This window comes from Callorhinus ursinus, unplaced genomic scaffold (assembly GCF_003265705.2).
Source record: "Callorhinus ursinus isolate GAN/ISIS: 27379988/994484 unplaced genomic scaffold, GSC_fseal_2.0 scaffold52, whole genome shotgun sequence".
NCBI lineage: Eukaryota > Metazoa > Chordata > Mammalia > Carnivora > Otariidae > Callorhinus > Callorhinus ursinus.
The window spans coordinates 9,524,041-9,538,750 of NW_027397114.1; the positions used below are offsets into that span (position 1 = coordinate 9,524,041).

At 39.9% G+C, this 14,710-nt stretch overlaps 1 protein-coding gene across 1 annotated transcript; it reads right to left on the minus strand.

The window, feature by feature from the left end:
• Positions 1 to 3,408: 3,408 nt before the first annotated feature.
• KRT39 (keratin 39) lies at positions 3,409 to 9,819 on the minus strand. The gene is made up of 7 exons (XM_025859412.1): positions 9,364 to 9,819; positions 8,401 to 8,483; positions 7,584 to 7,740; positions 6,780 to 6,941; positions 6,546 to 6,671; positions 5,024 to 5,244; positions 3,409 to 3,661 (listed from the first exon to the last, which is right to left on the minus strand). The coding sequence occupies exons 1-7, from the start codon at positions 9,817 to 9,819 to the stop codon at positions 3,409 to 3,411; spliced, it is 1,458 nt and encodes a 485-aa protein (XP_025715197.1).
• Between the last annotated feature and the right edge of the window lie 4,891 nt (positions 9,820 to 14,710).

Here is a 14,710-nt window from a genome sequence, read left to right on the forward strand (position 1 = left end):
GAATTTTAATCTTTTTCCCCCTCCTCCTTATTTGGAGAGGGCACTTGCTTTAAAAATTTTTTTTTTATCAGAACTTGCATTTTAAGTCAAAATGGACAGAATTAGGATAGACCTACTCAGGAAATGAGTAAGACACTTTTCTCCATCATTTGGTAAATGGAAATTATGGGAATTAATAAGAAGAACCTGCCATCATTAGCTTCTAAAGAACTTAAATATCTTATCAATAGCATCTAATTGCCTTTTTAAAAAAGACATCAGAGAGAGAAGGAATCGGGGGATATTATTTCTGGTGTTATTTCCCATTTACAGATGCAGAAGGCAAGACAAAATAAGGTGAGTAACATCAGGGATTGTAAGAGAAGCTGAAGATATTAGATTAGAAAATCTCTGGGTCCACAGAGAAGTCAAATGATACTCCTAAGAACTAGAAAGGAAGGTCACTGCCTGCTGGTCCAAGGTTGTTTTCCATCAGACCCAGTTCCAGCACTGTCTACTCCAGATGTGGTGGGGAATGAGAAGCAGAAGAAAGAGCACTGGATTCTCTCACTGACTGTGTCATCGTAGACCAGTCCCCTTTCTCTCTGGGCCCCAGTTTCTCCATCTCTGACAAGAAAAAGGCCATTAGATGCCATCAAAAATCTTTCTAATTTTCAAAGAGATATTAGCACTCCCATGTTCATTGAGGCGTTATTCACAATAGCCAAGAGGTGGAAACAATCTAAATGGATTGTTTGATGATAAATGGATAGAAACGAACATGAGATGTATATGTATGTATGTATGTATATGTATATGTGTGTACACACACACGTAATGGAATAGTATTCAGCATTTAAGAAGAAGGACATCTTGCGATATGTGACAACATGAATGAACCTTGAGGACATTATACCAGTGAAATAAATCAGTCACAGAAAAACAAATAATGCATGATTCCATTTATATGAGATATGATATGATTCCACTTATATGAGACATGAGATATATCTAAAATAGTCAAACTCAAAGAAGCAAAGAAGAGAAAGGTGGTTGCCACAGAAGGAGGTTGCTTGGGGGGAGGGTAAAGGTAGAGTTGCTAATCAAAGGGTATAAAATAAGTTCTAGAGATCTGCTGGACAACATTGTGCTTATAGCTAACAATACTGTATTGTTCACTTAAAAATCTGTTAAAGAGTAGATCTCATGTTAAGCATTCTTATCACAATAACATAAAGTTAAAAAATAAAACTCACTTAGTCTATGAATTTATGGACAAAAAGACTGACCAATGCTAATATCATAGACTCCTTAGATGGTCTCTCACTAGAAGCAGTGACAAGCAGGCTAGAGAACAGTTCTTTGAAGAGTTGAAAAAATAATCTCTTGCTACTGTGAATTGTTTCCATTCTTGGAGACTGATTATAGAATGTATCCGGTGCTATTTTAACCTTCTAAGGAAATCAAGTACTTAACATTCAATCTTATTATTGAATGTTTCTGGTTTCCAATTAGGGGACAAAACCTCTCTTCTGCCTGGTCTTATACAGCCTTTTACTATTATTATTCCATTTAATCCCTCCAGTGAGTCAGGACCTACATTGTTATGTCCCTTTTACTCAAGGTCATACACATAGACTGGGGTGAGACTCTCTCCTAGGGCTTCTGAGTGCAAGCCCCCTGCTCTTCCCACATTTCCCTCCTTCAGTCTGAGATGGTATGCTGTGAAGTGCTACCAGGGGTAATCTGGGCATTCAGATGGGAAGGAAGTTATCGATAGGAAAGAGATCATTCTGGGAGTTCTGCATTCCACTTGCTCAGTAAAAGTTGCTACTTGTCTGGAGGAAGTGACTGCTGAGCTGTGAGTTAAATGATGCTTTTGTCTTTGCTGTGGGCACCAGTCATCAACTGATATCTGATATAGACCTTAAGACTTCAGAAACCTTTTACTGAATAGAATTGCAGGCTTGATGACAGGAAGATCTTGTTCTGTTCTTTTTTCAGCCCTCAAAGCCAAGCACTATTAAAACTCCCCAAATCATGAGTGGATAACTACATTTATGGGGAAAGAATTTTGACATGAGATAATAACACAGTTAAGTCCAGGGCTGTAGTTAAAAGCAAAGCTTATGTAAAAATAACATTTGCATCACGCTCTTCAGTGTACCAAGTAGCATGACATAAACAATTTCATTTGATCCGCACAACAAACCTGTCAAGTAGCCGTGGTCCTCATTTAACAAATAAGGAAATTAAATTAGATGAAAGCTAAATGTTTTGCCCAGGGTCCCAAGAGACTAGTTTAGGACTTAAGGTCTTTTGACTCCACATTCTGTATTTGATCTGTAATTATTTACTAAGACTTCTGGAAATGTCAAATAACTTTGTAGGGATTGACTGAAACCCTCTGTGACCCTACTGTGAGAAGCTCTGATAATGGCCAGTACATACATGGTATCTTCTCACTTGAGACTGTCTCGTGCTTGCAAGCAGCAATTACTCAATGATTACTTTTCTGCAAAGTTTGTGGGATCAATTCCATTTCTCTCTGATGGATAGGTTGAAGGAGGAACCTAAGCTATGTTTTCATGGTCATCAGTCCCAGGGAGATGGAGGAACAGGGTTATGGCGTGAGAGTTCCAGCTCCATGTCCCTTGTTAAACAGTCAGAAACAACTCCCATTCCCTAAAGAGTGGAAAGAGAAATAGCAAACATTTAATGAAAGGATCCATGTTATTTCTTCAAAATGCTCTAGATTCACTCCCCCAACTCTTCCTAATTCTTGTTGAAAATATTTGGAGAGCTCAGTGGTTACAACGTTTTGGAGAACACCGACATCTTCAAAAATAGCTTGGGGGAATGTAAAGTATGTGAGTATGGATAACAAACAGCAGAGTTCAACAGGGGTCAGACTCATGACTATTCAAGGAAACAAAACATTAAAGATCTTTTCCCCTATTCATGCTGTTCCTATATAGGCTTCTTTCTATAGCCAAGGAAGGATTTTAGAAGGGAAGGTCGCAGCTTCTCACCTCATGTACCTTGGCCAAAAACAATCCTAGAACTTGTCTGACTGGCTCTAGTGAGGAATATAAGTAAACAAGACCTGAGTAAACAAAAGAGAAACCTGCCTATCACCTGTGGAGTCAAGTAATGTAGGGCACCTTCCTGGGAACTTACAAATCAGTGCCTGTCTCTCAGAGAAATGGGTAATGTGCTTCCAGAGAAATGTCATTTATTATCATGTCGATAGCAATGACTTAGGGAAGAATCGGAGGAATACAAGGTATTCTATCTAGCAATGCAGACCCATTGTGGTAGTAAGAAACTAAGTACCTTAAGGGGCTGGGGACTTTTTAAGCCTTTCTGGTAGGAGCAAGTATTGACCTCTCTTTCATGAATGAGGGTCATTTTCATCACCTTGGGATGTTAAACTCTGACAGTTCTGATGATGAAGCAAGGCTGCACATGCTCATGAGAAGAAATGATTTTGCCATCCTTAATCTCCTGAGTGATGGTGCAGATTTTAACCAGTATTCGGGGCAGGACTCTGTAGGCACTGCAGGGCTCATGTGTCCCGCGGGGAGCTGAGGATGATGTACTGTAAACTGGGGCTGTGCATTCTATGGCACTGGCCTTACTGGAAAGCTCACATTTGGTGGCACACAGGTTACAGGGAAGCCTAGAAAAAAACAGAATTTTACCTGTGATTGAGGGAAGGGAATGATGGTGATGGAGAACAATAGCGGTGGGTAATTTTTCAACATGTGTCCCTCAAAACAAGTACTCCCAAATGCTTATTCATTCATTTTGTTCTATCGTTAGGGAAAGAAAAAGAATGAGAACAGAACCATGGGAAGGCAGCATCTTAGGTTTAGAAGCATTAGATTATGTAAGCTTCCACTGCATTGTGGAAGAACACCATGCCAGGAGTTGAAGACCAGGTGCAGCCCAGCTCTGTCACTTACCAGCTGGTGACCTCAGATAAGTCAACAAACCCTCCTGAGCTTTAGTTCTTCATCTGCAGACTGGGTATAATGGGAACTAAACTTACAGGGTCAGCAGTGAGAAGGGCCAAGTTGAGGGGCTTATTATCTGAGGAAAAGAAGTTAATCCGATATTTTTCTTATCAGCGAGTCACAATACTACTGGTGGCACGAACCCCATCTATGGAAGAGTCCTCAGTGCTTTATCTGGAAGCTTCAAAGTGCCTTCTGGGAATATTTAAATGAAACTTTACAGAATTGGAGTTGGAAGCAGTTAACAGAACTCTTTATAGAAAGCATCATCTTTCTTTGATGATTCAAGACACTTTAGTATATTGTAGTTCCTCATAAGGACTAGCTATGGTTAACCTTGTGCTAGTATAATGTGGCAGTTAAAATGTGCCAGTTAAAAGAATGCTGTGAACAGAGCTTACTGACTATTTTGGGGAAGAAGGTCTCCGTAACAATTGTAACTGAGTCTGCATCTGGGCATTACTTTGGACTGAGTTGCTTCCTCTAAAGAGTTGTGCTCTATCTGGGTCAGTTCCTTATGAGTTGGTTGGCTTCTTATCATTGGAAAGCATTACAATTTCTACTTTAAAAATGATGCTAAAACACACATATCTACATGCTGTTGTTGGCATCAAGGACACGTGGCTGGACAAGGATGGGCATTTCAGCCTGAGCAGAATGTTCCTCCGAAGGGAACAGGGTCATCCTATTCAATCTCATGAAAGTTCATCTCAGTGGGGGAAAATCTAAGTCACCAGGAATATTTGAATATTTGGGAAAACCATTTTTCCCCTTGTACTTTAAAAAACTCAGCATACAAGGAATTAACCTGGCACACTGGCTCTTCAAAATGACCCAACTCAGCTAAGACCTCAAATTTGGACTAGGCTACAATTGTAGGTCTCCAAACAGCACAGCTTGAGACCATACATCACAAGTTTCCATCACTGGCAAGAAGATCAAAGCACACGCCCCCTGTTGCCAGTGGCAGTATTACATGTATGTGAGCATATTTCCCAGTAGAAGCTGTTTTTTATTTTACTTACTTGACATCTGAACTCTCCAGAAGGCTGTGGTATGTGGCAATCTCACACTCCAGCCGAGACTTGACATCCAGCAGAATCTCGTATTCTTGGTTCTGTCTTTCCAGGGCACACCGGATCTCTGCCAGCTGAACCTCCACGTTATCAATGAGACACTGGATCTGGGCCAGTAAGGCTGTGTAGCGGGCCTCTGTCTCCACCAGGATGCATCCCTGGGAATCTCTCTACCATGGAGGAGGAAAGTAGGGTTTATAATGATGACTCGTTGGAGCCTAGGTCACTTGTAAACTGCATCATTTTAAACAGTGGTTTCTTTGTGACAGGTACTAATGAATCTCCAAACCCTCTTATTACTTCCTAACCAAATAAATCCAAAACCAAAATTATCAACTATGCTAAAGCTCGCTTCCCTTTATCCTCTTTACTTAGTTTTGCCTCCCTTTAAGTATTTACTTCTTTCTTAATCACCTAATAATATCCTACCACACTCTCCTACCTGTGAGACAAAAAAATATTCCAACTTATTTTACACCTGGGCTTTAAGAACCTGTTACCATGGCACCTAAAAAAGAAGTTAGCAGCATTTAGCCATAAACAATTCTTTCACTGAGTCCATTCCTTTATATCTAAAACACAAGAGTTGAAACTTTGATGATTAAAGTTCTTTCCTGCTCCATCATTCTGTAAGTCTACGGATAATGGAATTTTAGGTTTGAATAACTATTATTTGCATGGTTTTCCCAATTTTTAGAGAGGAGAAAACTGAGGTTCAAGGGGTTAGGTGAGTTGCCCATGGTCACATGACCAGCTGGTGACAAAACCAGCTTTGGGGCAGGATCTCCCAAATACCCTTCACATCAGAGCATTTAAATAATTCCCTACTTCAGAGACGCAGTACAATGAGGCAGAGGTGGTTCCAGCTTTGGAAACTGAATTCTGGTTCGGACTCATTTCTTCTGTGACTTTTAACAAGTTACTTAATGCCTCAGGATCTCAGTGTCTCCATCTCTATAAAGTAGGCAAGATGGAACTCACCTGGGATTTGGCGTGGGAAAATCACTTTAGCTCCCTGAGCCTCAACTGAAAAATTGGATTACTAATTATGCTACCTTCTTTATAAAATTATTTTATTAATTTGGTAGTTTGTAAAAATGTTTTGCATGTAATAAAATGCTCCCTTAGTGTTTCCCAAAGTGTACTCCATGGATCATTATTGCCATGACATGCTCTTTAAAAAAGGGGTCCAGAGTCAAATAAGTTTGGAATGCTGAATACCCTATATCTCCTTCTTGGAGATCTATAGTGCATATTAGCTTATTAAAGACCTGCAGGAAGGTACCCTGTTGAACCTATGTTTACTCCAGCTTTTCCCAGGCTTATTTGACCGCAAGCCCTTTTTTGGCTATAGACCCTTTAACAAACAGAGGAACTTCTGAAGGACACAATTTGGGAAACATTGCAACATGCAGGTGTCAGGGGCTATTGCCATCACTGCTGTGTTAGGCTTGGTCAGCTTGCTGGGTACCATTCGGTGCTGGGCCTGCAGTTCAATCTCCAGGGCATTCACGGTGCGTCTCAGTTCAGTGACCTCCTTCAGGCAGCACTGCTGCTGTTGAGAGCTGGTCACCACCTGCTGGTTCAGCCCCTCCATCTGAAACACAAAGACCATGAATATTCTGAAGCAAAACGTGACTTTGATTAACAGGCACCTGGAAATGCAATGTTGACTTTTTGGTTTTGACTTTTCTACCCTCCCCACCTGCATGTTGAACCATTGTTCCACTTCTCTGCAGTTTGTCTCCATGATGGACTCATACTGACATCTCATTTCTTGTAGAACCCGGTTTAGATCAACCGAAGGGGCAGCGGTCACTTCAATGTTGAGTCTGTCCCCAAGCTGGCTCTGTAAGGAATTGATTTCCTATGGAAAGAAAAAGAATGTGAAGTCACTTGGTGAACAGATGACACCCTTGTGTTCTTGTTTGTCTAACAGCAATAATTTAGCTTAATTGTATCTGAAATGTAGCTCACAATAAAGGAATAGATGATTTATAGGTGCTATTGAGATGCTATAAAATGACCTCAGGCTATTTCAGATATGACTCTGTGTTCAAATATGTGGAACATTAAAAGGAATTAATTAGTAAGATCAGAGTCTTAAGGAATTTAGATCATTTCTAGGGATGGGTAATGGTGAAGCAGCAGAGAGGTAGAATTTATAATAAGAGACCATAGTCTCTATGACACCAATATGGGCTTTTGCCAATCGGACTTATAGCAATAGTGGCAGAAGTCTGTGTTAGGGACGCCTTCAAAAAGATGCGAAACCCGTGAGGACAGGAGAAAGGTTGTTTCCTTCTCCTGGAAAAGCTGGAGAGGGCAATGGAGGCCTCAGATACTGTGTTATAGGCGATGGATTTGAAACACATGGAGCCAATGGTAGTAGCTGAAAAGCAGAGTAGTATCTACTTTTTGGAGACACCTTTTGCCAAGTTCAACTCAAGGGAATTACTGCAATTTTTAGAGGCTTAGCTTGTAAGGACTCTCTTGGTTTTTCTCTAACCTCTTCATGGTTGTGTTTGAGGCAGAGGAGCTCCTCCTTCAGAGACTGGACTTGTGCCTCCAGGTCAGCCTTGGCCAGGGTCAGCGCATTCAGGATCTGCTGTAGGCCTTTGGTGTCTGCCTCCACCAGCTGGCGTACAGACACCTCAGCTTCATACCTTTAAAAATGAGACATAGAAAGAAAGGCATTAAAATGCAGATGGTGTAAGTCAAGCCAAGCAGAACTCCCTTCCACATTTTCCTTTGGGCCTCTCATTTATTATATTTCTGAGGTGGGTTTTATTCTCTTTAGAGGTGAGATCACTTGATAAGCATCACCATGTGATTATTATTCCTTAATCAGTTTGCCGGCCTGAGGCCATATTGCTGTTCTTTGAGATAAGGGAATTTCTCCTCCTTCCCCTGCCTCTAGAGGCAATGCAGTAGATGTGGAAAGAGCAATGGATTAGGAGTTAGAAAACTCGGATGCACATTTTAGCTATGTTTTGTCCTAGTTGTATGTCTTTGGATGTAACTGAACCCCCTCAAACCACAGTTTTCTTGTCTTAAACAAGGCAACTATATATTAGCCCTCCCTATTTTCCTGAATTACTGTGCAGGTAATCAGATGGGTTCTTACGTTAGAAACTCTAAGTACTGTTCACATGTGAGTGGTTATTAATCTTTATCATTTATTGAATGTGAAGGTTTTTTTTCTGGACTGGTGCTGGTATGGTACGGATCAGGAGGTTTAGCAGATTTGGGGATAATCTTCTTGGGAGTGTGTAGTCAGAAGTGGGGTGAATTCTGTCGTGAATGACAGTGCTGGGTGGGCTTACTTGGCTCTCAAGTCATCAGCAGCCAGTTTGGTGTTGTCAATTTGTGAGACCAGTCTGGAATTCTCAGCCTTGGTACACAAGATCTAGAATTAAGAAATTGTACACACAAATGAGACAAACACCAGGATCTCCTTCTTTAAAAACCAAGGGCTTGTGTGTATGGCAATTAACCGGGGCGGGAGGGGGGCAGTTAGGCTTTTCATAGCTATACTTAGGAAGCTTGGGAAGCTTTGGAAAGTCCGAGTTTTTGTTATTTTCCTAAAAAAATCAGCAAAAACCACTCCAATAAAAACGCTTGTATATGTTTTACTGTTAAAATATAAAATCTGCCCTTAAAATTTGCCTGTTCTGGAATGTAACTGCCATGAGGGCAAGGACTTTTTAGCTCACTAATATTTTCCCAGAGCCTAGAGTAATGTCTGGTGTCTTACTGGTGGTGTTTGGTAAATACTTGTTGAAGAAATAAAACGGAATAAATCTAGCATGTACAGTAGCAGCAGCACGTGGCTCTGATCAGGAGCTAGGCTCGGTGTTGGAAGAAACCATTGAAACAATTTGGAGATGATGAAATGAGCATGAAAGGGAGAAACAGTGGTGATGGTAGCAAAATGGGTAAAACATAAAATAATTCCTAAACTGTTTAGGAACTTATTAAAACAAAACGCTCTTTCTCAGATCCCCATTTTCTTATTTTTGTTAAAGAAATGGCAGCAATAGGCTGTTGACATATTTTGGCACATGTTGACAAACTTGTAACACAGCAGAATGTATCTCTGGAAGATGAGTAAGTATAAAACTCTGAATATCGCCTCAAGATGACAATTTCATTCAAGAGATTTTCTTTTTCTACAAAATATGTTTTTCCAGCATAAGATGAACTAAAAATATTAAGGTTTAGCAAATGGCTATGGCTTGGAGAGTGTCATGACACGACCTGATTATACACGTTCCTAAGAATCTTACCTTCTGCTGGAGCTCCTCAATGGTGGCATAGTAGGACACGTAGTCAGGACATACAACACAGAGCTCTTTGTTACACTCTTCCTGGATTTTGCACTCTAGTTCAGCATTCTCTTGTTCCAAGATCTGCACCTTCTCCAGGTAGTTAGCAAGGCGCTCATTCAAGATTTGCATGGTCTCTTTCTCATTACTGTTGATGCCTTCACTGCACCAGCTGCAGTCATCCAAAAGGGGACAGGTATTGAAGTTGCTTATTAAGCAGATGGGTGTGAAGTAAAAGCAAGGAGTGGGTCTGGCAGCCCTCAGAACATGGCCAGTTGGTTGGCTGCTGTTGGCTTCAAGACCACCATGTTGGCAGCTGGTATTAGAAGAAATGGTCCGAAAACTTGTAATCCTAGAGCAGCCTTGGTGTGGCGTTGAACAAGAAATCGTTGTTGTTGTACGGTCCTTGGTATCCATAGTGTGTACCCACTTTTGGTTTATTTCAGTCTGTGGTCCCGATCGAAAGCTCAAGCAGCCACGACTGTGTCTGAATTCCAAGCTTCTTGGCTATTTCCTCTTTGAAGTGCTTATATAGCCTTTGCTCTAGGTGGGGTCACAGATGGCAGGATGTTTTCCTTTCTAATGTTTATATCAAATCCCATAGGAACATCTCATTAGTCTGCTTTTTACTTGCCTGAGAAGAGTTACTTGTCTCATAAAAATGTGCATTGAGGCTGTTACTAAGTTATGACCCATCACAACTACCACTTGTCATTGGATCCAGAACTTCACATGAAGTCTTCAAAAGGAACTGTCGTCACAGTTCTAACAGCATCCATTATTAAGTAGGTGTGAGCATATTAAGTTCATTGAATCCTTGTTGACCTCTCCACCTGGCATTAAGCTTGATCAGGAATGAGTTCACCCTTCTTTTCCTTTCTTCTCTAGAAAAGGGAAACTATTAATACCTAATAATTATTGGAGAACTTAGAAATCAGTGTTTTATTTCATTCTGCCCCACTGATTTTCCCATTTTCATTGTTCAGACATTGTGAGTATGGGTTAAAATGTTAGTTTTAAATAAGACCCTTTTTAAAGGGGATTACTAGATTCCTGTTTCAGTTTGCCAGGTAGGTTTTGATTGCTAATAAGAAATTTCTTGGAAAAGAGGCTTTGGAAACCTTTTGGTTTTCCAAAGCCTACATTTTATGACATTTTTAGTGCTCAGTGTTTGCTTGTGGAATTACATTAGCTAAAAATTTGTCATGGTGTTGGCTTATGTTTGCTGTTTAAACATGATCTGTTTAAAGGCATATGTTTTTTTTTTCCTCAGGAATACTTTCTCGGCATTTTCTTAAGAAAGTTATTTGTTCCTGATCCTTTATGGAGGCTCTAGGAGAGAATAATTTCCTTGCCTTTTCCAGCTTCTAGAGGCTGCTCATTCTCCTCAGCCCATGGCCCCTTCCATCTTCAAAGCCAGCAGTGGCAGATCTTTTTCACATGGCATCACTCTGACACTAACTCTTCTGCTTCCCTCTTCCACACTTAAGGACCTTGTGATTACACTGGGCCCATGCATATCATCTAGGATAATCTTCCTATTTTAAGGTCAGCTGATTAGCGGCCTTACTTCTCCTTTGTAACGTAGCCTAACATATTTAAAGTTTGTAGGATAACGACACGAACATCTTTGGGGGCCCATTATCCTGCATATCACATAATGTAAGGAAAAAACACAGTAATTAACAATAGCACCAACAAATATAAAATACACAGGAATAAATTTAGTTGGAAAGGTACACTACATGAATAAAATATTAAAATGCATTGAAGAACAGAAAACTAGAATAAATGGACAGATATATCATGTTCTTGGACTGAAATACTGTATTCATCACTATAAAAATGTCAGTGATTCTACATTAATTTAACTTGGATTCCAATAAATTTATTGAGATCCTCCCCAAATATGATTTTTTTTCAATCAGACAAGATAATTCTGAAGTTTTATGAGAAAAAATTAATCAAATTTGAATAGCCAGGAAAACTCTAAAAAAGAAAAATCACCAAGAGATTAGTCCTTCCTATTTTAAAGCCTCAATAATTAAAATACTATAGGATTCATGCCTGAATAGTCAGACAAATGGATAGAATAGAATAAGGAGTCTAAAATAGACCTCTTTTGGATAACTGGGTGGCTCAGTTAGTTAAACGTTTGCCTTTGGCTCGGCTTATGATCCTGGAGTCCTGGGATTGAGTCCCGCATGGGGCTCCTTGCTCAGAGGGGAGCCTGCTTCTCCCTCTGCCTGCCACTCCCCCTGCTTGTGCTGTCTCTCTGACTAATAAATAAATAAAAATCTTTTAAAAAATAGACCTCCTTACAGATTGGGATTTAGTATATGATAAATGTGACACTTAAAATCAGTGGGGGAAAAGATAGACTATCATATGTAGTTTGGGGACAATTTTGTATCACTTGAGGTCAAAGGTGGGGCAGGAAATGTTGGAATCATACCTCATGCCTTATAGAAAGACAAATTACAAATTTTTTAAAGGTTTTATTTATTAGAGAGAGAGAGAGCAGGAGCAGAGGGAGGAGCAGAGGGAGAAGCAGACTCCCCATTGAGCAGGGACCCGGATGCAGGACTTGATCCCAGGACCCTGAGATCATGACCTGAGCTGAAGGCAGACCCTTAACTGACTGAGTCACACAGGCACCTGACAAATTACAAATTAATCAAAGATTCAAATGTGAAAAAATTAAATCATAACTGTACTAATATGAGACTTTTATAAATTTGAAGTCAGAAGGCCTTTCTAATAATGACCAAAGTAAAGAAGCCATAAAAACTTATAAACTTGACTACATAGAATAACTTGTACATTGGTAAAAAACACATCCTCTAAAATCAGAAGACAGATGACAAACTGGGAAAGCATATTTGCAATAACACCATAGATAATGACCAGGAAGAAAATAGAAAAGGCACTCAATTTAAAAAGTGCCTTAGACACAGAGAACCCCTCTCAAAATCAATAAAAATAGGTCAACACCCCGACATCTAATAGTAAAACTTACGAGTCTAGAGACAAAGAGAAAATCCTGAAAGCAGCTCGGGAGAAGAGATATGTAACCTACAATGGTAGAAACATTAGATTGGCAACAGACCTATCCACAGAGACCTGGCAGGCCAGAAAGGACTGGCAGGATATCTTCAGAGCACTAAACGAGAAAAATATGCAGCCAAGAATACTATATCCAGTATATTTTTCAATGACATTGAAAATAGAAGGAGAGATAAAAAGCTTCCAGGACAAACAAACACTAAAGGAATTTGCAAACACGAAACCAGCCCTCCAAGAAATATTGAAAGGGGTCCTCTAAGCAAAGAGAGAGCCTAAAAGCAGCATAGATCAGAAAGGAACACGGACAATAAACACTAAGAGTCACCTTACAGGCAATACAATGGCACTAAATTCATACCTTTCAATAGTTACTCTGAATGTAAATGGGCTAAATGCCCCAATCAAAAGACACAGGCTATCAGATTGGATTAAAAAACAAGACCCATGGATATGCTGTCTGCAAGAGACTCATTTTAGACCCAAAGACACCCCCAGATTGAAAGTGAGGGGGTGGAAAACCATTTACCATGCTAATGGACACCAAAAGAAAGCTGGGGGCGCCATCCTTATATCAGACAAATTAGATTTTATTTTATTTTTTTTTAAAGATTTTATTTATTTGAGAGAGAGAGAATGAGATAGAGAGAGAGAGAGAGCACGAGAGGGAAGAGGGTCAGAGGGAGAAGCAGACTCCCTGCTGAGCAGGGAGCCCAATGTGGGACTCGATCCTGGGACTCCAGGATCATGACCTGAGCCGAAGGCAGTCGCTTAACCAACTGAGCCACCCAGGCGCCCAGACAAATTAGATTTTAAAACAAAGACTGTAATGAGAGATGAAGAAGGACACTATATCCTACGTAAAGGGTCTATCCAACAAGAAGATCTAACAATTGTAAATATCTATGCCCCTAACATGGGAGCAGCCAATTATATAAGGCAATTAATAACAAAAACAAAGAAACACATTGACAACAATACAATAATAGTGGGGGACTTTAACACCCCCCTGACTGAAATGGACAGATCACCTAAGCAAAAGATCAACAAGGAAATAAAGACTTTAAATGACACACTGGACCAAATGGACTTCACAGACATATTCAGAACATTCCATCCCAAAGCAACGGAATACACATTCTTCTCTAGTGCCCATGGAACATTCTCCAGAATTGATCACATCCTAGGTCACAAATCAGGTCTCAACCGGTACCAAAAGATTGGGATTATTCCCTGCATATTTTCAGACCATAATGCTTTGAAACTAGAACTCAACCACAAGAGGAAAGTTGGAAAGAACTCCAATACATGGAGGCTAAAGAGCACCCTACTAAAGAATGAATGGGTCAACCAGGAAATTAAAGAAGAATTTAAAAAATTCATGGAAACCAATGAAAATGAAAACACAACTGTTCAAAATCTTTGGGATACAGCAAAGGCAGTCCTGAGAGGAAAGTATATAGCAATACAAGCCTTTCTCAAGAAAGAAGAAAGGTCTCAAATACACAACCTAACCCTACACCTAAAGGAGCTAGAGAAAAAACAGCAAATAAAGCCTAAACCCAGCAGGAGAAGAGAAATAATAAAGATCAGAGCAGAAATCAATGAACTAGAAACCAAAAGAACAGTAGAACAGATCAATGAAACTAGGAGCTGGTTCTTTGAAAGAATGAACAAGATTGATAAACCCCTGGCCAGACTGATCAAAAAGAAGAGAGAAATGACCCAAATCAACAAAATCATGAATGAAAGAGGAGAGATCACAACCAACACCAAAGAAATACAAACAATCATAAGAACATATTTTGAGCAACTCTATGCCAGCAAATTAGATAACCTGGAAGAAATGGGTGCATTCCTAGAGATGTATCAACTACGAAAAATTGAACCAGGAAGAAATAGAAAACCTGAACAGACCTATAACCACTGAGGAAATTGAAGCAGTCATCAAAAATCTCCCAAGAAACAAAAGCCCAGGGCCAGATGCCTTCCCAGGGGAATTCTATCAGACATTTAAAGAAGAATTAATACCTATTCTCCTGAAACTGTTCCAAAACCTAGAAATGGAAGGAAAACTTCCAAACTCATTTTATGAGGCCAGCATTACCTTGATCCCAAAACCAGACAAAGACGCCATCAAAAAGGAGAATTACAGACCAATATCCTTGATGAATACGGATGCAAAAATTCTCACCAAAATACTAGCCAATACGATCCAACAGTACATTAAAAGGATTATTCACCA